Genomic DNA, 24,115 nt, shown 5'->3' on the forward strand with positions numbered 1-24,115 from the left:
GCTGTAGGGGCGCCCGGCGCCAGGCCGTTTTGGGGCGCGATAGATATTCTTTATGTGGGAGCCTAAATTAACACCGAATTTGATAATATTGCTAGCCGAATGGCGCTTCAAGTGACGTGTCTGACTAAGCAAATACACGCTTAAAAGTGGAAACTGACCGGAAGGACGTAAAAAAGATGTAGAGAGGCGCCATCCAGTATAGGAGGGGCACCAAATGTGGAGGCACCAGACGGTTACAACTTACGAGGGCGCCGTGAGACGATGAAAAGGGCGCCATTCTCTTAGGAGGGCGCCGAGTGATTGAAAACGCTATGTGGTCCAGGGGCGCTAAGAGGCCAGAAGGGCGCCGCACAGTCAGTAAGTAGTGCTACGTTGGTGGGGACGTGGGGGCGCCAGATGGTTACGAGGGCGCCTTGAGATCATGAAAAGGGCGCCATTCTCGTAAAAGGGTGCCGAGTGATTGAAAACGCTATATCGACACCTTTTTTTAACCCCACATCTGCTCTCCCGTGAATTTCCGGGAGGCACGAAAGATCTCCTTTTAAAAGTGTCCAATCGTCCGATCCTGATCAAATATGTGTGCTCGTAGGCCTGTTCTGGTCTTGCTTTATCTGCCAAGACAGACAAACTTGAGAAAAATGGAGTGATTGTACCTTTTTTGAAGGTCTCTAACTAACTTGTCTGAAATTCACCGGAGAACAAATGTGGGGTTAAAAAAAAGGTGTCGATATGTGGTTCAGGGGCGCTGAGAGGCCAGAAGGGCGCCGAACAGTCGAGGGATACACGGTGAACAGAGACCTAAGGACGCGAGATGGTCAGGAGGGCGCCGTTAGACCATGAGAATGGCGCGGTGCTGTCAAAAGTGCGCCATTCTCCCAGAAGGGCGCCGAGTGATTAAAAACGCTATATTATCCATGAACGCGAGACGGTCAGGAGGACGCCGTTAGAGCATGCGAAGGGCACCGTGCTCTCGAAAGGACGCTTGCAGCCTTGTAAAAGACTTGTGAGTGCATTTTCATCATTGTGGGGGCATTATTCAGGATTGTGGGTGCATATGCCCCCACAAAGAGACATAAAATTACACCCCTGCATACGGGGGTTAACTGCCATTTTCGTTTAGTAAAAAAAAAAATCATCGTGTCAGGGCTGTGACGAAAAATAAGTGGCCTAAATCCGATGAGAAAACAGGATTTGGGGGTACCCTAGGTTTGGCTCCTTGAGCCGTGGTGCCCCCCCCTCACCCTTGTCTCAAATCGTTCCGCCGCCTATGTCTCTAACTTGAACTCACCGAAGAAGTTCAAGTTGGTCGATGCTTTCTTCGACTGCAATATCAACCAAGAGTTATGTCTTATAGATACAAAGGCAAATAACGGTTGAATGAAGGCTTTACAACGAATATAAGAAGAATCGAATAACCACCCGAAGCGTTTTCACACTCCGCGCCCCGCGCGTCGTCAACGCGTCGTCTCGTTTTCAAACACGCCGCTCTTTCAAACCGACCGATCAGCTGATCTGCATCAAATAAAATACCAATACATTTACATTATTATTATTGGATAAATTCTTACTTATTTTTTGTACCGTTGAAAGTGATTTTTTTGTGATACGAAGTATTAAAATTAAAACAATAAAACTTCTCACGAACTTTACTAAAGTTGTAAACAAATGACAAGCATTTCAATCCTGGCGCACCGGGCGCGTCAGTATTTGTGCTAATTTTGTTTGTTGTGAAGGCACGGTATCACTATATGCCGTGCTGGGTGCTATTTATTAAAGCATTTTAGGCAATAACAATTAACAGTGGGCTGGATCGGCTGGCTAAGAAGTGAAATATTACCGCAAAGCTGAACAGGTGCCTACTTTCGATACAACACTCTGTGAAAGAGTGTTTTGGAGTGTCTGTTAGTTCACGTTGAAATATTGATATTAGCGTTTAAAGTTTCAAATCAAAATGCCTATTGAAAATATGGAAGAGCAGGGCCTTGAGAAGAACCCAAAGTTGGAAATAGCCCAATGGATTTTCAATTTGACCTTGCCGTCAATGAAGAATGATACCACTTTGAAGAAACAACTAATGGATGCCATACGAGAAGATTGTGAGTGCTTACCTACCTACCTATTCTATTCATCCTAGAGTGCAGATACAGGCTGTACAAGCCTTTAACATCCTCTAAGATCTTAAGATTCTAAGATAAAGAAAAATAATGTAAAAGGAAAGAACATCCCAATCCAGAATCCTCATCCTCGAAAGCTTGGAAAGTGGCCCGCCCCAACCCATCAAAAATTTCAGTTAGCATTACAATTTACAAAGGTTTAAAACTTAGTGTAAAATTAATACAGCCTGTGCATAGCAGAATTTGAATGATTTAAAATGTTAAAAGAGAGATAAATGAGGATAAATGTGTTTAAGCACATGTCAGTCAAGAAAAGAGCACAGACATTGATGTCATTACCTACTCTTCTTGGCGGCACAAAGAAGGCCTCAGAGCTACAAGCCGCATGGACCGGGGAGCATAATGAAAACTGAATTAAGAGAAAGCAAGCTTTCTATCTTTCCTGATAAAATGACAAACAGAAATGAGAGGTCTAAGGCAGTATGATGCTTCTCATGTGAAACGATTTTATTAAACGTGTGATGCAGTCTGCAGGCCCTCATAAATGGTCATGTCAAAATGATTGCATTTATTGCCCACTAAAAATTCCAAAACTCGTGCTGAGAGTGTTTCAGTCTTTCCAGATGCAAGTGTGCTGCCCCTGCCCAAATCACACTTCCACATTCTAGGACTCATTGGACATAAGTGTGACACTCGGGTCCCTCACGCTAGTGACATGAGAGAGCACGGCTCTGCCAACGCTAAACAGCTAAAGCATGGACCTCTGTATAGAGTAGACCTTGGTATACAGAGGTCTATGGCTAAAGCAGACCGGAAGTGGTTTTGATTTCAGTTAGTAATCGAGAGCATTGATCAGATTTAGAGTGACGTGCCAAGTCTGGGACCTATAATGTAGCCAATTCAGATCACACTGAAGACTAAACAAATCCCTGTCACTCGTGTTGTCAATAGCAGATTCTCCCCACGAGCAGGTACCCCCATTACAGTCTCCTCACCCACCCACCCACCCACCCACCCTTCCCGCCCTCTCCCTCAGACATGGCTCCGCTGTACGAGTACGCGTGCAAACAGCTGGGCTGGAGTCCGGACGTGTCGCTGCTGCAGTCCATGCAGGAGCACAACGCTGCCCGGCTCAAGGAGCTGGACGCCAAGATTGACGATGCCGAGCAGAATCTCAGCGAGATGGAGGTCCGCGAGGCGAACCTGGCCAAGTCGGAACACCTCTGCCGTATCGGTGACAAGGTAAGATGTCCGGCTCTGGCGGCGGAGGACGCTGGGATTAGTGGGGTGAATCGATTTTGCATGAGTTATGCTGTGATCACAAAAATACAGCGAGGGTTGATTGGATTTCTAATTAGCTATGCTCAATGCTGTGATCAGAAAAATGCTGCTCTCAGTTGTCTTCTGTTTAGACGTTGACTCTCGTTTGATAAATTGTTGAGGTGTGAGAGCAACTGAAAATCCACTTGATATATGTGCATACCTCAGGGCGTATTTTAAGGGATTTTCACTGGGTCGGCAATCACATTTAGGGGCGGCATTTTGCACTCATAGGGGCGGCACTTGGCATCTGAGGGAGCGCCATACCTACTGATATTTAATGACAAAAAAGACATGTTCGACGGTTCTTTTATAACTCTTTCTAAGTAATGACTTCAGATTCAACCTACCTAAGCTCAGCGGTATTACGTCTATTTTTCCGGGATATAACTAGTATTTCTCGTGTCATAACGCGACAAATGAACTATAATTTGACTTTACAAAAATTGATTTAAAAATTTTACCTGAGGTCAAGTTCATGAACTCACCATAAATAAAACATGTTGCATACCAGTCGATCCGTATCGTCAAGCTTAAAACATTCACGGTGTTTTATGGCTCTAGAACAGTGGTCGGCAGGTCGCACGAGTGGTGCCCACTTTATGGGCGCTGGACGGGGCCATTACCCCCACTTGTCATACCCCATTGCAAGCCCCATTGCTTACACAGCAAGGGTCGCTGATATTGGGCCATATCCTTTGACGCCTCTATTTTTCTGCATCTAAATAAAATGCAACACAATTAACTCTCTTTTTATGGAGAGGGAGGAGAGCAGGTGGAGTAAGGATGAAGTCATACATTTTTTATTCGTTAGTTACTCGCGTAATGAACAGCGTATTGATTTGTAACGATACGTTCATCCCCCCCCCCCCCAAGTTAATGAATGGTATACCTACCTACTCAAATATTTTCGTGACCCCAGTGACATTTTCATTGAGTTTTTGAAATTTGAATGACCTTCACTCGGTAACTTTCTCTCCGGATCGGCCGGCGGACAAAACGCAAGTGAAGACAATGCGGGGAGTCCGGTGCTCTACCAACTGAGCTACGGAACAGGCAAATGCTCACCATAGATACACCGACTGAACGATCCCTTTATAACTTCAGCGATTGATAAGACAAACAGTGTGTAACTGTATATATAAAATGTAAGTCTCGAAATTGCTATGTCTTTGACCAAAGGTAAGGACAATTTTGCGACCCTTCCATTAGGTATAAGGAAATGGGAGAAAATCAGGGCATGCATGCCTCTTTTTTTAGGTAGACAAATGTCAAAGTTAACGAATTTAAACATCATAAAACAATTAAAAATGAAACACTTAATCGGAAAATTGCCACCCACGACCCCTCGTTATGTCCTTGAGGTCATGTCAGGTCATGGAAGGCCTCCATCAGTTTTTTCAATAACTTCTGATAGAGACATGCGACATGCCTGGGCGATGAAAACACCTTAGATGATATCAGTTTGACGATACAAATCGACTGATATGCAACGTGACCTTTACCAGTCAGGTCATGACCTGGACATGAGCTCAAATTTCCCAAATGACATTTGAATGTCAAATTATAGTTCATTCGACGCATCTCGACGAGAGGAGCACAGTACTGAAAAAACAATGTCATAACTTTCGTGAGTCAATAATTTTTACAGTAAAAAGGTTCTTCGTTAAAACAGCTCAGTAGAGGGGCGGAGGGGGGTCCACTGTCCACTCCAACCCTCCCCGGCCCGGCACGGGTTAAACTAGTTGTGCTCTGGAGGTTAAGCCGTTGATGTTAGGTCAAGTCTGAGGACTTTATAGGAACTTTGAAGAGCAATCGAATGCGCTTTTTTCGCGGTGCTGTAGTTCTATTCTTCCACGAGGTATGCGCCAGTTTGTCAATAAATGTTGAAACAGACAACATTTCACCTTTGATGACCTCTGGTCACCTGATATTTGACATTTGACTTGACCTAACCAAAGTACGGTTAACCAACTAACCCAAGTAGTTTTTGACACTCTTTCGAATGCCGCTTACCGCGTGTCGCTACGTGGCCCAGTAGCCAAGTTATAGGGGTCGGGAGGGGGGTTCAAACCTCAGCCCGGCGCCGGTTAAGGGAAGGCACTATCATTTTGGAGGCGCTGCAGATATGCTAAGGGACGACAGCATCATTTTGAGGCGCGCCACCAACTTTTTTAGGGCACTTAAACCACTTTGAGGGGCACCACCGACACTGTGAGAAGCGCAATTATCTCTTTGAGCGTTGGGGGTGGCACCATTACATTGAAGGATGCCATGTGCGCAGTGATGTGGGGCAAACTGACAATGAGGAGCGCCTCCGATGCTTTGAAGAGACGCCAACATTACTCGGGGGGGGGGCAACATCACTTTTATTTTGAGGACGCCACCCCATTGTAAGGGGCGGCACTGTAACTTTAACCCTCGCCCGCACATGGGGGGGGGGGTGGTTGCCACCCCCCCCCCCAGGCAGTCTTTCTGCTCTGCACTCAACATTTTTAGAGCTAGAAGGCTGATTTTTCGTATAGCTGCTCATCTATCCTTTCTTGATGTCCACTGAAAATTTCAATTTTCTGTGATTTTTGGTTTCGGAGATATGACCTTGTTTTTCAGGTCATGTCATGACCCAAATGGCCAATTCTCAACATCTTGCGTTTGCCATGGGCCTTGTGAGCTTTTGACACCCTGATTTCGGCCTTTTTTGCCAGTCTTACCTCCCACCTATCATGGAACATGTTGTTCGACGATGTACAGGGTCAAGGTCAGGGTCAAGGTCAACCTAGGTCATCTAAGATAATTGCGTTTTAGGCAAGCTGAATTTACTTTTGTTTTGAAGTTTTTTGACTGCATTTTTGGTAATAGCTTCTCAGATCATGATTTCATGTGATATGGACCCAAAAACAATCGGTGCACACATCAGCATACACACAGACACACACAGACATACAAACACATATAATTGACCTTGACCTAACTTGACCTGAAATGACCTCAGCAGCAAAATTCTGGTCGGATAGTGTGACAAAGAGGTTCTAGCTGGCTTGGCACCAGAAAACAGCATCGTCATCGGTATTTGATAAGCAGCGCACTTGATATCCAACGGTGACCCAAAACAGCAACATTTTTTAGTTTGACCTGACCTGGAAGGTCAATGACTGACCTGAGAAGATAAAACTGGGTATCATTGGATTTGTCCCTTCCCAAAGAATCTTTTTGGTCTTTACTGCTAAGCTCTATCTCAAACAGGAACGAAATGGCGCGGGGGGTGGCAACCCCCCCCCCATGTGCGTTCTAGGATGGGAAAATGGCATGTGCGGGCGAGGATTAAGGACCGCCGCGGATGCTTTAACCCTCGCCGGCCGAGGGGGGGGGGCGGGTGCCGCCCCCCCCCCATAGGGTTTTTTCGCGATAGCTCCGAACACGCTGGCGATAGAGAGCTGAAACTTGGCATACCTGACCTTTGATCCAAGCCGGATCTTTTGACACCCACCGCATTTTTGGGTCAGGTCAGGTCACTGACCTATGACGTCATAAGTGAACCTCTGCACGGTCTTCAGATGTCGCAACTTCGCAACGCCCTCACTGCCAGAGGAGATGTCACAGGGAAATGAAACTTGCAGGATCTAGTATCCATTATGAGTCCTACAACTTGTATATCTCGGATTTTTCCTAAAGGTCATATGAGGTCAGGTCATTTTCGTGACCTCACCATTATAAGTCAATGGGGAAAAATGAAAACTGCTATTCTGGCGCCGGGAACGATCTCCAACTATCTCAAGCACACAGAATCGTGATTTGATGCACTCCTTGCAAGGTTAGATGCGTCACTTTTGCAATGTTGACCTTGCGTGACGTCATTTATGACGTCATCAAGGTCATATTAGTTTTTCGTCAATAACTCTTGATCAAATTGAGCTAGCGAGTCGGAAAAGCCACCAATGGACTCAGGAAGACCTGCCGAATCGAATGATATGCGACATGACCTCTTTCGACCAACTTCGTGACCTGGGGGTGCTGACCTGACCTTGACCTGAGGTCAACACCCCAAGTTGACCTGACCCGGACAAAAAGTATATCATTCGACGCGCCTGAGCGAGACGAACACGATGCTGCCAAAATCGGCGCTCTGCGGCCGTTTTTTGCGAAGTTATTCACCAACAACTGAACCGTACCTTGGGGCACTTGACCTGACCTCAGAGGTCACCGGTTGACCTAGGACCTTAAAATCGGGTACCAATCTCTGCGTCTCGTAACGGCGCACACGCTCGTTTTTTCCGCGACGCGCTAGCTCCACCAGGGGCGAAACGGCGAGGGGGGGTCGTACCCGACCCCCCCCCCCTCGGCCGGCGCGTATGTAGAAAACCAATAGGTCCGGCGAGGGTTAAGGGGCGGCTCCATCATATGGAGGGGCGCTACAGATCGTTAATGGGCGGCAATAGGTATGATATTTAGGGACTCCGATACTTCGAAGGGCGCCACCGTTTGTTTGAGGGTGACATCATCACTTTGAGGGGCACCACCGATACTGTTCGGGGCGCCACCGACACTGCCAGGAGCACAGTCATCACTTTGACCGGCGCTTCTATGACATTTAAGGGCGCCGTGAGCACATTGGGGGGGGGGGCGGCACCATGACGTTGAGGGGCGTTACGGAAGGTTTGAGGGGCGGCAACATGACATTGAGGAGCGCCTCCGACACTTCGAGGGACACCAGCATTTCTTTGAGAGGCGGCACCTTGACTTTTGAGGAGACACCACCGACACTGTAAGGGGCGGCACCATCACTTTGAGGGGCGCCACGGATGGTTTGAGAAGCGGCACCATTATGTATATGGAGGGACGCTACAGAAAGTTAGAGGGCGGCAACATTGTATTGATGAGTTCCTCCAAAACTTTGAAGGGCGCCACTGACACTGTAAGGGGCGGCACCAGCACTTTTAGGGGCGGCAGCATCATTTTGAAGGCCGCCACCGACTCGTTGACAGGAGACACCATCACATTTAGGGGCGTCACTGGCACTTTGAGGGAGGCACCATCACATTGAGGGTCGCCACCGATGCTGAAAGGGGCGGCATCATCTTCTTGAGGGGCGGCATCATCTGCTTGAGGGGCAGCTCCATCACAATGAGGGGCGATGTGGATACCTAGAGGGGCGGCATCATTATATTGGTGGGTTCCTCTGACACTCCGAAGAGCGTCACTGACACTATGAGGGGCGGCACTAACACTTTAAGGGGCGGCAGCATCATTTTGAGGGGCGCCACCGACTCGTTGGCGGGCAGCACCATCACATTCAGGGGCGGCATCATCTTCTTGATGGGCGGCATCGTCTGCTTGAGGGGCGGCTCCATCACAATGAGGGGCTATGTGCATACCTAGAGGGGCGGCACCATTATATTGGTGGGTTCCTCCGACACTTCGAAAGGCGTCACTGACACTGTAAGGGGCGGCGCCAACACTTAAAGGGGCGGCAGCATCATTTTGAGGGGCGCCACCGACTCGTTGGCGGGCAGCACCATCAATTCAGGGGCGCCACCGGCACTTTGAGGGCGGCACCATCACATTGAGGGGCGCCACCGATACTGAAAGGGGCGGCATCATCTTCTTGAGGGGCGGTATCATCACATTGCGGGGCTCCACAGATGCTTAGAAGGGCGGCACCATTTGGTACATTGAGTGGGGCTACTAACAGATTCAGGGGCGGCACTGTCACATTGAGTTGAGGGATCATCACTTTCTATAGACGGCTGCTTCACTTTAAGAGGCGGCATTATCATTTCGGAGGGCAGCAGCCTCACTATGAATGACGGCACCTAGCCTGCATGTGCGTGCTGCATCCTAGAGGGGGCGGCAACTGGGTCGGCAAACGGCTGTCACTGGGTCGGCATTCTCCGTGACTGGGTCGGCAATTGCCGACCCAGTTAACATGTTAAAATACGCCCTGGCATACCTGATTACCGATTAGTACTGAATGTCGTTTCGCCCCATCGCAATCCAGTTATTTAGTAAAAAATGAATTTGCGTTTTGCAGGACGGTGCTGTGTCAGCCTTCCGAAAGACGTACGACAAGACGGTATCGCTGGGACAGCGACTCGACATCGTCTTCCACCTCATCAGGATCGGCCTGTTCTATATGGACAACGATCTCATCACAAGGAACATCGAGAAGGCGAAGAGGTATGAGATCCACATCGATCTCGAGTTGAAATATATTCATTTGCGAGTTACGTCGGCTTAAACATGATTTTGTACTTGTTGAATGACGTTTGACAAGCTATAACACTAGTTCGGTTACTGCATTTGTACGATCGTTGTACAGTTATTGGCTTTTTCCTGGCAATTTCTAGCAGTAAGCGCACCATTCATCCATTGTCCGCTGTTCACCTACCGCCGATTCTGTGCTCTGACTGCACTCTGACTCGGTTCTGTCCGTGCCGGCAGTCTGATCGAGGAGGGCGGCGACTGGGACAGACGGAACCGGCTCAAGGTCTACCAGGCCGTCTACCAGATGGCCGTGCGCGACTTCAAGGCGGCCGCTCAGCTCTTCCTGGACACCATCTCCACCTTCACCTCGTACGAGCTGATGGACTACGTCACCTTCGTCAAGTACACCGTCTACAGCAGCGTCATCGCCCTGCCGCGACAGGAGCTCAGGAAGAAGGTGGGTGGTGGTATAACTGCATCTGGGAGCTCGGGAATAAGGTAGATGGCGGCTCTAGATTGGGGAGTTGGAGCTCTGGAAGAAGGTGGGTGGAGGCTTTGGCCTGAGGAGCTGAAGAATATGGTTGGTGGCGGCTTTGGGGCATGGGAGCTCAGGAAGAGTGGTGGATGGTGGCGACACGGGACTGGAGAGACGAGGCATGTTGTAGGTGGCGACACTGGACAAAGGACCTGGGGTCTGCGGGGGAGCTCAGGAATAGGGTGCGTGCCGGCAAAGTACGGAATAGCTGCTCCAGATGGCAGCTCTGGGCTGGGGAGCTGCATATCTAGGGGGCACCACCAGGATTAGAACTAGGCATATCTAGGTAGCACCACCAGGATTAGGACGGGGACGGATCGGTGGTGAGAATATCTGCCGCTGTCATTTTGTCGTGCGAACCATTTTCTTATCCACCCAGGGTGACAACTTTGACATGTGATGATATCATGACCATGCTGTTGATTATTATATCAGTGATTGGCGTTCTGGGGCATGGGTAGATGAGCAGAAAGATCAAGGAATTGGTGTTTCCCGATATAGGTACGTAGTCTAAGATCGGCTGTGATTTTAGTTTGGTGTACTGTAAAATGCTACAAGTTTGATAATCACCTTTGTCTTGCATGCATTACTGAAGCAGATCGTACGCCTAACCGGCCATTGAAGCTATACTATTAGAATTTGAGACCGAGATCCCTTGCAGCCATTGCGGTGATGCTATATTCTAGCCACCGCTCGTGTTGCGTGTAGGCCGCTCGCTGACGCTTGTGCACCGTGTCGCCACAGGTGGTGAAGGGCTCGGAGATCCTGGAGATCCTGCACGGCGAGCCGGCCGTCAGAGAGTTCGTCTTCTCCCTCTACGAGTGTCGCTACGCTGACTTCTTCAAGGCGCTAGGTAAGCTGGTGCGAGTCCGCTCACGGTAAAAACAGAGTGGCTAGGCTGGTTGGTAGGTGGCGCTGTCAACTGGAATGTGCTTTTTATGCTTCACCTATGTCTGTTTTTATAGCCGCAACTTCGGTCAATTCTTTGAATCAATTTATTCGATTTTACGCCTGTTCTCTGGTGCAATATGACGCACTTCATGAGTGATAATGTCTTGTTTATTTCTGCGATGACTTTTATATCGGCACTAGCGAATTGTGGATACCAGCCGTCACTGCAGCTGTTTGATGTTTATCAGAAACTCATGTCGGCGCTATCATGAGCGCAGCCTGCCCGCACGCGTCGCTCCGTCTCGTCTAACGTCTGCAAATTGTGCTCTGTCTGTCACCTGTCCATAATATCTCGTCTGTCATCTGTCTTGTCTGTACATATTCTAACGTCTGTCTAACGTCTGTCTATTCGCGGCGCGGTTGGTCTGTCGCTGGTCTGTCTTTGGTGTCTGTCGGGACTCGGGAATCTGTCGTCTGTGGTCTGTCGGTGCCCCTCTGTCGTCTCTCCATGATCTCTCGTCTGGGGATTTAGTCTCGTCTGTCGGTTTAGGTCTGCTGTGGTCTGTCGTCTATGATCTTTCGGTCAGTTTGCGGTCTGTCGGTTAGCGTCAGGTCCGTCTTTCGTTTCTTTATGATCTCTCGTATGTCTGTTCATGATCTGACGGTTGACTGATGTGGTCTGTCGCAGTGGCGGATCTAGCTCAGAGTTTTTTTTTGGGGGGGGGGGGCAAACCATAACAATTTATCGATTCTTTCCACGCCTCGTCCATAGGCGTAATGTTAAAGTTATGCCGTTTGGGAGGGGCAAATGCCCATTTTGCCCCCCCCCCCCCGGATCCGCCACTGGTCTGTCGCTGTCCTGTCGTCCGTCCATGACCTCTCATCTATCCGCGGTCCGTCAGCTTGTGTCTGCTGTGGTCTGTCGCTGCCCTGTCTGTCGTCCGTCCATGGTCTCCTGTCCGTCCGCGGTCCGTGGCGGGCGTATCGCCGTGTCCGTCACAGTCCCTCCGCTCGCGGCGTGGCGTGTCCCGCGTCTGGCTCCTGGCCAGTCCGCGCGGCCACCTCGGCGACTGACGCGTGCTGTCTCAGCACCACGACTATCCACGCTGACTGGCGACGGAGACTCTCTCTCCACCGTGCGCCGCCTCTGTCACCGACACCGCTCGACCGAGAGTTTTACGAGCGTGTCGGGATCGAGTCGCTGCCGCTGTCAGCCTGAGTTTGGCTCTGGCTCACCGGTGTCGGTGTGAAGGTCGGTTGGAGCCCGGCGGCGCTGGGTCGGGCGGTCCTGTCGCGCTTGCCGCCTCCCCGCGGGATGAGATTGTGCGTAGAGTGGGAGGCTGGACTCCTGCGAGTCCGCGGGGAATCGAGACGCGGCGGTGGGTGAATGGAAATCTGTCGTAACGTCGTCGCAGGGGAGAGGGGCGGGGTGGAGAACAGAGCACAGCACAGCACAATTGAGAGCAGAGCAGAATAGAGAACAGAGCAGATGGATTGATTTGCAGGCTAGGTAGGAGGTGCAAAAGAAGAGTCCAATTGTGCGTGACTATGGCGACCTAGCTGAAGAGCATGAAAAGTGGGCTCGCTTTGCAGAGCAAAGAAATTGTCTGCTGAAAATGTTCTTGCTTACGCTGTTTAAAAGTTGTGAAAATATTCGAATATACGAAATGAGGCGTGGCGCGAAACGGTGGAACTGAGGGACATTTCATGTTCAGGCCTGGTATATACATGTCACGTTAAATCTTTGGTTGACCATAATGGCATATGGGCGCAAAGTAACCTCGCTGTTGACCTGCCCCCAAACCCCCAACAAACCAATGTCGAGAGCTGTTTAAATGGTCCCGTTTTCGTCACGGGCGTTTCTCGTCTGTCCCATGTCTGAGTGCTGAATGTTTTGTGTCTGTGCTCCGCCAGGGGACCGACTGGGCCCACCTGTGCCCTCTCGACCAGTCCCGGCCCGGCGGGCGGTGCCACTGTAAATTCACCGGGTGTTTACGCGCCGGCCGCCGGCCTGGCCAGTTTGGCAGCCAATTATCGAGCCGTTTCCGAGTGTAAATAGGACGCCGGCTGGCTGCTCTCACGACTGGAGAAACAGACAGGCCCGACCGTGAACGGTTTGACAAGGTCTCTGCCTCCGGGGGGCGGTGGACGGGGACAGAAGTTGGTGGGAGGAGGACAATGTGGATGGTGGGAGGCAACTACAGTGGGTGGGTCTGGCGATGGTAGGTGGGCCATCAGTCTTCAGCCTTTTTGCAGTCTTTTGCGCTTATCGTAGCTTATAATTACCCAAGTAGTCTATTTTACTAGACTGGACACGCGTGCCTAAATATGCAGTGTGTAGCATCGATTAAAGGGACCCTCCCACCTTCAAAAAAGTTAATGAATTGGCATGAAAGTGATGTCGCTCGTTTCAGAAAGAGCAAAAACGAATATCTACCAAATTTCATCGAAAAATATTCACCGGTTTTCAAGATATTAGACTTTTACATTTGTTTACTTTTTGGGATCTCCGCTGTTCCTAGCGACTTTATTTGAAAGTGCGGCATTTGTTGCGCGCAAAGCAGCATATACCACCGCGTGCTACAAAACGTTTTAGTCAAACATTCAACGGACATTCGAAAGCCTGATGACGTCATCAGATTCCCGTAATGGTTAAGAGATAGGGACCACGCTGGTCCCACCCTGCAAGTAAAGGGAAGAAATTTCTTGAACACCATAAAGCTGCGGGGCTTGCGACCAGGATAAATGGTGGTTTCTGAGCCTGGCCGCAAACTTGGCTATCTCAACTCAAAACTAATGTTAAGGTGGGAGGGTCCCTTTAAACAAAGTGGGCATAAATTGTATTCAACAAGACGAACTTCCAGCTCACCCCTGCTTGCTCTTCTAAGCTGACTTTCTCGCCATTTAAGATGGTAAACTGATTTAGTGTTGTTGCACCGAATACGATTGTTGAGATTTCGGTCTCTTTTCATCAGCTGAAAGGCTACCTCTCCCCTGTGGCTGTCATAGATTTAACTCCCCTTTTATCATGTTTGTCCGCTATGTTGATTGTGGCGAAGAGAACCTGCGAACGGCCAGCCAGAAATCCCCCGATGTTATTCTTCCAATGGTTTTCTTTCTTTTTGTACCAAAGCGCCGCTTCGCACATGTGTTCAAACACGCCCTGAGTTCCCAGCATCAACTGTGACGAATTCGTCTTCCAAAAATATATCTTGATGTCTAATTTTAGAATACGGTTGGATGACTTTTCGCGTTTGTGATGTCAAGTTAGACGTGAAATTATTGCAGTGTCATCTCACCCGACTTTTTACGTAGCTACCACCGACTCTCTGGAACTTCTGAGTTGCAATTAAATCCGCGCGCAAACATCTAGTTGGATGAGGTGCTGACACGGGTTTGACGCCTTCTCCTTCATCGAGCGCCCTGATTTCGCACGACCCGTGCTTTTCTGATGTGTATTTGTTTACAGTTATTGCTCTCACAAAGATTTTTGATTGCATATTAGGGCTTTTTGGCGTTGCACAATGCACATACAGTTTTCATTTTATGCCCATAACGAACGACTGATTGACTAATATTCATCAAAACGACTGTGGCATACCATAGAAGAGCTGAATCACCGACTACTCCCCAGCCCGCCGAATCACTCCGCCATCTAACCAGTCTCGCAGCCCCCACGGCCCACCGCGGCTGTGTCCACCTGATGCTCATTGTCATCACTACCGCCATGCTCGAACACGGGAACCGCTCGGCTATTTTTGCCTGGGGCCGCTCTCCGTGCGTCAGAGAGCGGTGGTAACGAGTCGACGCCGCCGGCCCAGTATCAGCGTATCGACTTTACCGGCGCGTCTCCTGGGAGCGGTGGGCTCCGTGCAGCACGAGCTCCGGGATGAGATTTCGACGTCAGTTTCCGGAGGAAGAGGGGGATATTTGTGGAAGATGGTGTGCAGACAAAGTGGCGATATGTGTCAGTACTCAGTCGTTGTGATATACGTTTCGCTAGTAGTTGCTTGTCTCCATTTTCGTTGTATTTGATTCAATAAACATTGTGTGTGCTTGTGTGGCGTTATGAGATTGATTACCTACTGTGTGCTGTACTTCGTACTTTCTCGATTTTGCGTTGTCAGAGTGCCTTTGTATTCGACTGTGTGTTTGCTTTTTATGTGTTTTGTATCATTGATTGTGCAGAATGTTGTGACGGCTGCAGGCATTCGTTTTCATCTCCTTCGACTAATTAACCTTTGGCCTGACCTTTGTGTTGTGTCTGTCGCTGCAGCGTCCGTGGAGCAGGTGCTGAAGGAGGACCGCTACTTCGCCCCCCACGTGCTGTACTACGTGCGTGAGATGCGCATCATGGCCTACTCGCAGCTGCTAGAGTCCTACAACAGTCTGACCCTGCAGTACATGGCCAACGCCTTCGGAGTCTCGGTGGAGTTTATCGACAAGTGAGTGAAAGTTGTTGGTTCGGTTTTGGTGGACAGGGTCCAGTGTCGGGTGGGAATTAATATTCAGCTTTCCAAACAGAAACAGACGCGTCCCCTAAAACTGTTGCGATTGTGGTCAATGGTCGTACTCAGCGCACACTGTCCCTGGAGCTGCGATCGTTGGCGGCTCGTTTTATCGGCCACTCATCGGTAAAGTGCGGTGTCCGGGCAGTGGCGTGCTGCTCAGGGACGGCCCATTACACCCTGTTCGGGACCGTCTCCACGCACTGGGTGGGTTGGAGCGTCTTGCGTTCAGTGCTCTGTGAAACTACCATCCCGAGGCTGTTACCTTCTCGGGCGGCCAGGGTGAGTCGCTTAAGTCCCAAGTCTGATCAGAGGGGATGACCGAGTCGGAATACCACTGACCAAAACAATACTATCGATGCAGCAGCTAATCTCAAGTATGTACTATTGTACTATGGGCGCTCGCTGTTTCCGCCCCTTCTTCCTGCTTTCCTCACGACGAAATATCCGTTCCGGGACTAGTCTTGTTCCGTACACGTTCAGAGAAGCCTGTAACATTTTACACGGCGTTAAACCTGGCTGCGATTCTCGACTGCTCGGCCAATGCGCTCAGTGAGTGACCCGTGCACTTTGATTCGATTGGCTTCGTTACGTCCGGAGAGCGAGCCGCGAGGAAGTTCGTAACAGCAGGGCCGTGAGGCGGATGGCCGCCCTGCGCTGGGTCGGAATTGTTAAATTTTTGACGAGACTGTTGTGGTAGATGGGAAATGGCAGTATCAGGGCAGGCTTGCTATTTAACATGCATGAAGCATGTCAAGACGGCCTAGTTTACTGTTTCTCTTTGGTCGTTGCCTCTTCAATGCCCAGTGTTTTGCTAGGAAATTTTGTTTTCAATTGTTTCTACGGTACATACTTTCAGAATGCTTGGAAAACAGTGTAGGCTGTAGCATCATGAGAAGTTATCGTGCCTCTGTGCTCAGAACAATTCAAAACGAATCGTCTCGATTCCTGACCATGACCGCGAAAGGATATACTTTTATCTCAATAATCTGGCCAAATCATATCGGCCGCCGCGGAAAGCGTTTGCGATCGAGTTAGTGAGGCGGCGCGGCGCCGTCTCGGCTCTACCGTGTCGGTGATATGATCAGCGCTGGGTGGAACGGCCCCCGCGGGACAGAAATTCCCAGCACTTTGAGCCGCTCACAGGCGGGTCGTGAGGTAGGCTTTAGCCGCCAGCGAAGTTAGGAATGGCTTTTCCACGAGTACCTACAAATGGTGACAGACGCGCCTTTGAAATGGATGTTTCCGTATGTTTCGGATGCATACAAGTTTCATTTATCTTAATGGCTTAAAAAAGTTTGTTGTGAATGATACTCACTCAGTTATTGTCAACGATATTTTACGGAAAGCAACTATGAGATTGGTAAATATTATATTTTACTTTCCACTCAAATCGAACAAAATTGGAGCTGGTGTGCTACCAAAAGAATATTAGATACACTGTCAATATTTTATGGTGAAGATTGGTCCTGTCCTCTTTTTTATCTTTCTCTTTTATATCCTCTTTTTTCTCCACATCTAGGCTGCTCTTCTCCAACCATCAGTGCATATCCTAACTCTGGATTTACCCATTCGCACCGTTCGCCACGCTTTCTAAATCTTGACACTTCTAAGTCATTCCCCCTAGCATTGCGTGGCTCCTCAAACGCCCAGGAGTAGGTATGTCATCAAACCACTCTCGCTGATTGACGGTACGGATGCTTCTGTTGCCGGTGATGGGGTTTTCGATTGGTCCCCACTCTGTGAAGCGCGTCTGGGCGACCCCCTCTGACTGGCGGTATGAAGTGTCGGCAGTCAGTCCCGTAAACAGACCCCTGCCTGTCCGGTTACGTCAGCCGCGCGCCGCAGCGCCCCGGCCACCTGGCCCAATGTATCGGTCTCTAAACGAGCGCCGCCGCGTCAGACACAAAGGCGGTGGTGTGCGCGGCGCCGAGCCCGGTTACTAACAGTCGGCCCCCCGGGCATTGTTCCAGGGAGCTGGCCCGCTTCATCAACCTGGGCAGACTGCACGCCAAGGTGGACAAGGTGGGCGGCGTGGTGGAGACCAACCGGCCCGACTCGAAAAATTATCAGTACCAGAACACCATCAAACAGGGAGACATCCTGCTCAACCGCATACAGAAACTGTCGCGGGTCATCAACATCTAGTGACAGAGAGACGCGACGGCTGAGGCCGGATACTCAGTCTGGTCTGTGTACAGACACTACTGTGGAGGTGCCGTGTGGTGCGGACTGGTGACTCGGACCTCACCCGCTCTGTGTGTGAGCCGCACGTTCCACCTCACTGGGTGGCGGACGGTGCGCTGGCCGCAGCTCGCTGCCACACCACTCTGTTGGCCTCTCCCTGTGGTGCCGATCTATCGAGGTGAAAGGCGACAGAGTGCGGCGCCGATCGGGCGTCATTGGTTAGCTACAGCCTGGATGTTTTCGCTCTGAGATAATAAAATACCGCGGTATGACGCCGGTGGCGCCCGTGTGTCGTCGTTGGGCAGTCGGCCAGCCGCCCCCGCCCCCGCCCCCGCCCCCGCCCCGGCCCGCGCCCCGTCCGGCGCCAGCCTGAGGAGGGTGTAAATCAGCAGGTGGTCGCGGCTGGCTCAGGGCCGGGGGCAGCCCTGGACGATTGTTCTGCTGAGTGGCTGTATTTCTATACTGATACAGTTATCATACAAGTTACGATTTAATGGGAACTGATCGATGCAGAAAATACTGAACAGAACCAAATACGGAGAAGGGTGGCTCACACAAACACATTCACATATAGCACGTGGGCGTATACATGAATGAAAACCTACCGATGCCTTAGCCGGTATGGAAATCAATGAGACAGCAGTAGCTGATTCTTTTCAGTTCCGAATTTACTTTCTATCTAAAGCATCCAGTCTCGTATGGATTTCGTAGTACGGTGGCGAGGTAAGTAGATTGTGACGGGAATGTTAAAATTGAAGAAAGAAGTTGGAAGCCTACATGCGGTCCCGGTGAGGTTGTGAGATCTAGTTGTATTATTTGTTTCGTTTCAGTTTCACCGTGGCTTGAGAATGCAAGTCTAATTGATTTTTTACGTTGACTGTGACAGTCAGTGAAGGCTGAAGCGTAATATTTCTTCATTGACCTGCCAATGTATTTTAAGGAAACCGCTGACCGTATTCGGGCCGAATTCTACTATTACGTGACCCTGTACTATAGTTTCTACCGTAACTCTAGTTGCGATGTCCTCGCAGGCTTTGGGCGGTGGCCACAATGCATGCCAAGTGCTGAGATTTTCCTCTTTTCCTGCTCTGTCTCGAATTCAGTAGCGCTGTTTCGTTTGTCATCCTTAGCGTTCTGCATAGCTGATTGCGCCGAGTCGAGGCAACCGCAAACATCAGACGGCTTCGCTGATGGGCATCGCTTTTTCTTCTGCGATGTTGGTTTCTTTTCTTACTTTACGCACGGAAATTTCACCACCAGACTCGAACCAAGACGCTTATTTCACTGACTTTTCCATTACGACGTAGCTGCGATCATGTTTGGCGATCTTCGCTAATATCAAAATGTTCGCCCGCTCTTTTCATAGCATTAGCCGAGTTTGAAGTCTTCGTGCGGAGTCCACTTACTTCAGTTTTCTGCTTGGTATTCATTTGAACACGCTTTGTGGTTAGATGTAAATCGGAGTCTAGAGGCTTCCTGGTTTGGAGGGTCAAGAGAGTCGAGTTACCGGGGCTACGTGGAGGGCCGTGAAGGCGAACGTATGCTTGGGGCGAGAGAGAATGAGGTCAGTGAGCAGTGAGTTTTAGTTATGGTGGTCCTTTTAAATTTTTTGTTGCGACTTGTATGCTCCTTTGCCTTCGGAGTAAGCACTAAGTATGTATGTTGATTGTTGTGTCTACTTATGATTTTTATGCGATTCCCAATGACCTAAATTTTCTGCCGGGAAATGTGTCGGTGACCCCAGTGCACTGCTTTCCTGGCTGCAGCAGCTGAATTCGTCACCGGTGATTTTATTTAATTTAATGAAAATGTGAGATAAACCCGCTGATACCGTCACCGGTGCCATATTTCAGAACCACTCCTGGCGTCACCGATTCCGGTGCTGGCAGCCGGCACAGTTTATATCGACCGTCGTTATCTCGTCGTAACACACCCGTCGATCGTTTGCATACCGATGTCCGTCCCGCGCCCAACCCGTCCCGCTCCGTCCGACACCCGTGCTCTCAGAGAGAAAGTGCCGCGATTTGTCCTAAAACCCACCCGATCGACGGACACCACTCGATAAAAGACGAGCTGAGGCGAGAGCTCAGCGGTCTCTCTGCGGCGCACATTCCTCCAGCGCGGCGGCTGGCCGGTGAACTGCGCACGTGTCCGCTGCCCCGCCAGCTGACCACATCTGGTGACGTCACGTCGCTTCGGCTCAGATTGGGGCGATGAATAAAGGACGCGCTGGATCTGTCGCCTATTTCGGCGGCGTGGCACCGCGCAGATCGGCCCGACAGCCCCCGTAAATCGGCCAGTGGCTCTGCGCCCGACACTTATGCACAGGGCGTAATGGAATGTGTCCAAAATTAATGCGCCAGCTTGTGGTACACTTTGAGAGGATTGCAGTGACCGGCACGTGTACATGGCTCTGGCTGCGGTCATCCATGTCTAGTTTGGGCACCGTCGTGGTAGCTATTAGTGGAGCATGTGGCTGACTTCCAGACCGCTGAAGCTTCATTGACGTAACGTTGCGCAAGTGTCCACTTTCTATGCACGAGGTTTCACGAGATTCTTAGAATTATCGGCTCTGGGTTTCGATTATTTCAGCAAGCCGTTAGCCTAGCTGGTCATAAACAAGAGGAGACCCTTCATTTTTAATCTGGTGACGTCACCATCGGCTGAGCGTGATCGCACTGCTGATGGCGCTATTTCCGGTCCGTTTTGGGGTTCCGACTGAGCCAACACGTTCCACCCAGGAGCCCAGCGGATGAAAGGTCCAGATGGTTCCGATTCGGGGGCTTATCGTAATTGTGGAGTTTACGATGGAATCAGCCTTGTGCGATAGGCCTCATAATCGAGCTACAAGAGCCTACTTTAGACGACCAATCGCGGCTAATTTGTTTTTATGTTGTCGAGAACGAGCTCCAGTGTAGTGGCGCTGCCGAGTGTTGCGGCACAGCATAGATGCAGGCGCTTGTGCTACTGCTGCCATCTATGGGTGAGATTTGAAGGTCGCCCGCAAAGCCCGAGGTCCCAAGTCCCAACTGCCCTGGTCCTGCAACGTTCGCTAAACGCGCTGCGCCCTGCGGTGTCCACTGTTACGGAGATTCTCGTTTGCAATTGGTTGTTTTAATCGTGATATCGAAAAGCCTGTAGAGTGTAGATGACTCACCGATTTTTATTTGCCCCATGTTTTGATAGCTCGTTTATATTTGTCTTTGAGTCATCTAGTCACTATTTACCTTCAATTAGATTGACACATCGCCTCACAAGTTCGCTGGAGGCAAAGTTGTCGATGTTCATATCTTATGTTAAAGGGACTATCTCACCTTTAACATGGGGTTTGAGTTGAGATAGCCAAGTTTGCGGCGAGGTTCAGAAACCACTATCTATCTAGGTTGCAACCCCCGCGGCCTCTTGGTGTTGAAGAAATTCGTTCCCTTCATTTGAAAATGGGCCTTGCGCAAGGCCCTATCTTCAACATGGAGCGACCGTTAGTGTGACGTCACCTCGTTTAGTCATTCTGATTTAAATAGGTTTGTTCGTTGAAAAATCGCTTAAAACTTGGTCTGAACTTTGTTGTGGTGCCTACAGAGTAAAAAGAATCAGCTTTATGACAGTAATGTGGCCTGGGGAAGGAGGTAATTTTGGGCTGTGACGTCACATATTTGAAAGTTTGTGTTTGGAATATGGGAAGCCTAAGATGTTTAATGAAAAATAAATGCCAGAACCGTGTTCCTGGTCATCCAATCTATAAAGTCGGGCACAATTTAACTGGTTTTAACAACATTTTAGAAGGTGGGATAGTTCCTTTAATAATCGCTTTGCTATTTTGTCGAATTCTGCTCCGTTTCCAATCTATCTACTCATACGTTCTTATCCATAAAGACAGAGCATACATTTCGGCGTATTTCCGTTCCGTTCATGTATTTCCGTTCAGTGCTCTGCCTAAATATCATGCGAAGAAAAAATGTACGGTAAAATTAACATTGGCCAGATGACATTCATTCCGTCACTCACCAACTACATATATGACGCGCTCGATGCGGACCCACGGGCGGCATAATCTGCAGTCTCATTTCTCCTCTCAGTGGCTGAACGGATCGTCTGCTGTGCATGCGGATGTTATGACAATAGATTGTGCCAGCCCTCGAGGATCCTCGTCGCGTCCGGGCTCGTCTACGAGGTAGTATAAGAACGTGTCTCATTCCGAAAATAGCATGGGAAATTGGCATATTTGTTATCGCTATGTGCGAAAGAATATAGGTATACCAAGCTGTTGAGGAATGTGTATGCAGATCATTTTTAGCGATGCATAATAATTTCAATGGGAGCATTGTGAAGCTCACTCAAAGCTAAAGAGCATTTTTTTCCGATTTATCCTAACGCTGACGGTCATGGGATACGAGTTTTTCCCGGCTGTTTTACATCTGGTGCAGTGAGATATGTTTGAATTGCAGCCTGGACCGTGTCGGAAAAAAATAGGTGGATTTTTACTCCTTCACAAACTATGCAGATCAATCAATGACCTCACGAGTCAGGCCAAAGGTAACTCGTCCATACCCTGAACTCGTCCCATGTTTGTCCACCTCCGTTCTTCCGGGACGATCCCACTCCCGACAGAAGCAGACCCCTGGGGGCACGTGTGTCGTGTCGTGACACCACGGCCCGTCACGGTAACGTACCGTGATGTCTGCCGTGACTCTCTCACGACTCACGAATGTCGCGAGGGACGGCCCGGCGTGACGATTGCAAACGGTGAGTATTTGATGGCCCTGCCCGGTCGCCTGTCCACTCCGCCTCTAACCGGTCGGGCCGCCCGGTGCCCAGTACACGCCCCAAAGCCACGTCCACTGGGCAGTGAGAGGGAACCGACGGTCTGCCCGCGCCGGCTGGATAAGAAAGGCGTGGGAACGGGATGACGTATCAGATGTTCAGTTAATTAGTGTAATACGCGTTTTCAGTGGCATACTAATAATAATGATTTAGATCCGTCATGCCTACAACACAAAGCTTCTCACCAATGCAATGCTATCGACTTCGAAAAATATCGAGTCCTGGTTCACCTTCACACTGCATGCTGCTGGATTTACATGATATGTTTGGGCGAACCCCCACTATATCTGCTGCAGTTTCTTGAGCTCGTTTATACTGGTTCTCTGTAGTTTCCACTATTATCTTCGGCCCTCCATTAGCTCACGGATCTTCTCCAGCCGAGCCGTAAAATACGTCGCCATTTCAGAGCACGGCCGATTTCGTCCCCATTCAGTTCTCTGGTCAGGCGACATCCGGGAACATGGCTCCACCGTTCCCGTTCATTCAGAAAAACGAATAAGACTTACTCCATCGACCAACTCGCTCTCTTGGTCAGCACCAGCTAAGACAAATGAACGCCGTTTGTGGAGCGCGGGCTGACTGCATCCGCGGCGTTCGTTAGACTTCTATAAATTCGTCTTGTTCCTGGACTGTGGTCGTTTCGAGGAGTCCAGCGGCGCTCATCGGCCTGTGACCGAGTTTTGAACGAGCGCGGATGATCGTTAGTCGGCCGTTCTTCATGCGGCGGCTCCGGGTGATGAAACTGGACGCTAATCTCAGCCCGGGAGAAGCCGTGTTGAACGAGACATGGCCGTTTGGCTGCAAATATTACGTGAAGCTTGTCAATATTTTGCTGGAAGCAGATCATGCAGAAAACTACGATTTGACGAAAACAAAAGAAGAGAACTTTTGTTTTGAAGTGATGAATTTGTCGGCTCGGCTTTATTAAATATCTTGCAACCCAAAAAATTGCGTCACTGGGTGAATGAAACATTACAAATGAAATATGAGTCGATATATCTTTATAAAAAAATGGGATTCCGCTCTTGCTAGCCTTTCTGTTGTTGATAACGTTGCGCTTAGATCCATAGGCGGTGGAACGGGGGGACACCAGGCACCGTGCCCCCTCCTTGCTTTTGCTATTTTAACCCTCGCATGTGTGCGGTGTTTGCCAGCTTCTAATGTGTAGGGGGGGGGGGTCGGTTGGACCCCCCCCTTGCCGTTTGGCCCCTGATCGAGCTAGAGCTTCGCGGAAAAAACGAGCGTGTTGCCCGTGACGAGAGGAAGCCGATGATACCCAATTTTAAGGTCCTAGGTCATTGGGTGACCTTCCAGGTCAGGTCAATGACCCAAAGTCGGGAAAATCGGGACCTGTTAGAAAGTCGTAAAGTGTGGCTGCTAAGGGGTTTTTCGGGGTGCTGATCACGAATATCGTGTTGGTTTTGATCACAGATGATGTCTTTAAGCATTTAGACCAGGTCGGGTCAGGTCAGGTCAGGTCAACCAGTAGGCATCGTGACGGGTATTCGTAGTACGTGTCAACCGCCTCTGACAGCTTC

The 24,115-nt window shown here is 49.7% G+C and overlaps 1 protein-coding gene across 1 annotated transcript; it reads left to right on the plus strand.

Annotated features, from left to right (window-relative positions):
• The first annotated feature begins 1,733 nt into the window (after positions 1-1,733).
• Positions 1,734-18,038, plus strand: LOC122364854 (26S proteasome non-ATPase regulatory subunit 6-like). The gene is made up of 7 exons (XM_043335632.1): positions 1,734-2,096; positions 3,151-3,356; positions 9,463-9,608; positions 9,873-10,092; positions 10,915-11,023; positions 15,338-15,506; positions 17,543-18,038. The coding sequence occupies exons 1-7, from the start codon at positions 1,952-1,954 to the stop codon at positions 17,715-17,717; spliced, it is 1,170 nt and encodes a 389-aa protein (XP_043191567.1). The 5' UTR covers positions 1,734-1,951; the 3' UTR covers positions 17,718-18,038.
• The last annotated feature ends 6,077 nt before the right edge of the window (positions 18,039-24,115 follow it).

The sequence above is a fragment of the Amphibalanus amphitrite genome, unplaced genomic scaffold, assembly GCF_019059575.1.
Source record: "Amphibalanus amphitrite isolate SeventyFive unplaced genomic scaffold, NRLGWU_Aamphi_draft 000703F_arrow, whole genome shotgun sequence".
NCBI lineage: Eukaryota > Metazoa > Arthropoda > Thecostraca > Balanomorpha > Balanidae > Amphibalanus > Amphibalanus amphitrite.

Bases quoted from the DNA above. Each gene is read 5' to 3' on its own strand.
- LOC122364854 (XM_043335632.1), top strand. From the start codon at position 1,952: ATGCCTATTGAAAATATGGAAGAGCAGGGCCTTGAGAAGAACCCAAAG. The intron at 2,097-3,150 runs GTGAGTGCTTAC...CCTCTCCCTCAG, and splicing joins GGATGCCATACGAGAAGATT to ACATGGCTCCGCTGTACGAG. The intron at 3,357-9,462 runs GTAAGATGTCCG...TGCGTTTTGCAG, and splicing joins TCTGCCGTATCGGTGACAAG to GACGGTGCTGTGTCAGCCTT.